Below are 1,362 nucleotides of genomic sequence, written 5' to 3' on the forward strand. Positions count from 1 at the left end.
CGAAATTTTGGGATCGCAAGCATATTACATACACGAAAGAGTCTGACCGAATAAAGGGGTGGTAACATCCTACCAGTTGGTTGTGCTGGCTGTGCAATATTTCCAAAAGGTGAAATGGCAATATATGATTCTCGACGAAGCCCAGGCTATTAAATCCTCGCAGAGTTCCCGCTGGAAAAATCTTCTTGGTTTCCACTGCCGCAACCGACTTCTGCTTACTGGAACTCCTATACAGAATAACATGCAGGAACTGTGGGCTTTGCTCCATTTCATTATGCCTACCCTTTTTGATTCCCATGACGAGTTTAGCGAGTGGTTTTCCAAGGACATCGAAAGCCATGCCCAGAGTAATACGAAATTAAACGAGGATCAACTGAAGCGGCTGCACATGATCCTGAAGCCGTTTATGCTCCGTCGTATCAAGAAGCATGTCCAGAAGGAGCTTGGTGATAAGGTGGAAAAAGATGTTTTCTGTGACCTTACTTACCGCCAGCGCGCTTATTACACCAACCTTCGAAATCGAGTCAGCATCATGGATCTTATTGAGAAGGCGGCTATTGGAGATGATTCGGATAGTACAACACTGATGAACTTGGTTATGCAATTCCGAAAAGTTTGTAATCACCCTGATCTGTTTGAGCGGGCCGAGACCGCTTCCCCGTTCGCTGCTGCATATTTCGCGGAAACGGCATCTTTCCTGCGGGAAGGCCCTCTTATCGACGTTGCATATTCAACACGAAATATTATTGAATATGATCTACCACGCCTCATTTGTAGCTCACATGGACGCCTCGATGTTCCTGGTCCAGGAAATGAAAGGGCTGGATTCAACGGCAAATATCTCTCTCACATGATGAATATCTGGACACCGGAGAACATCAGAGAAAGTGCGAAACAGGACCAGGCATTCTCGTGGCTGCGGTTCGCTGACACCTCCGTTGGAGAGGCTTTCGAACTGTCCCGCCAGGGAGTGTTTGAGCGCGCAATAAGGCGTCGCGGATATTCACAGCGTCTGTCCCGGCTTATGGTCGTCTACGATGATAAAGAGAACGACCTCTCCGCAGCAGTCCCTTCTCATAGCCTGTTTAACATCGTGGAGCGGAGTGATCGCCGGGCCTTGGCGGAAATCACTCGGGAAGGACGCATGAATGAGTTGCTGAATATTTCCAGCAGAACGTTCCAAAATGCAGGGTTGGGATTGATCGAGCCCTGTGCTAAGCCTGGGGCGTTAGCGCCTCCGATCACCATCTCGTGCTCTAACCAGTTCGTCAACGTTGAAATCAGAGACACTTTGTTCAACCCATCCGTCCAGCCCACGCTTTTGGAACCACCACGCGAGCCATGGATGCAGAGGTTCTGGAG

General features: G+C 49.1%; 1 protein-coding gene across 1 annotated transcript; it reads left to right on the forward strand.

The window, feature by feature from the left end:
• Positions 1-274: 274 nt before the first annotated feature.
• Positions 275-1,353, forward strand: HCAG_09302 (predicted protein; the record flags this gene model as incomplete). The annotated part of the gene is made up of 1 exon (XM_001535726.1): positions 275-1,353. A coding segment is annotated over one exon (1,079 nt), but the record flags the coding sequence as incomplete, so codon positions are not given.
• Positions 1,354-1,362: the final 9 nt, after the last annotated feature.

The sequence above is a fragment of the Histoplasma capsulatum genome, genomic scaffold (genome assembly GCF_000149585.1).
Source record: "Histoplasma capsulatum NAm1 scaffold_192 genomic scaffold, whole genome shotgun sequence".
NCBI classification, from domain to species: domain Eukaryota; kingdom Fungi; phylum Ascomycota; class Eurotiomycetes; order Onygenales; family Ajellomycetaceae; genus Histoplasma; species Histoplasma mississippiense.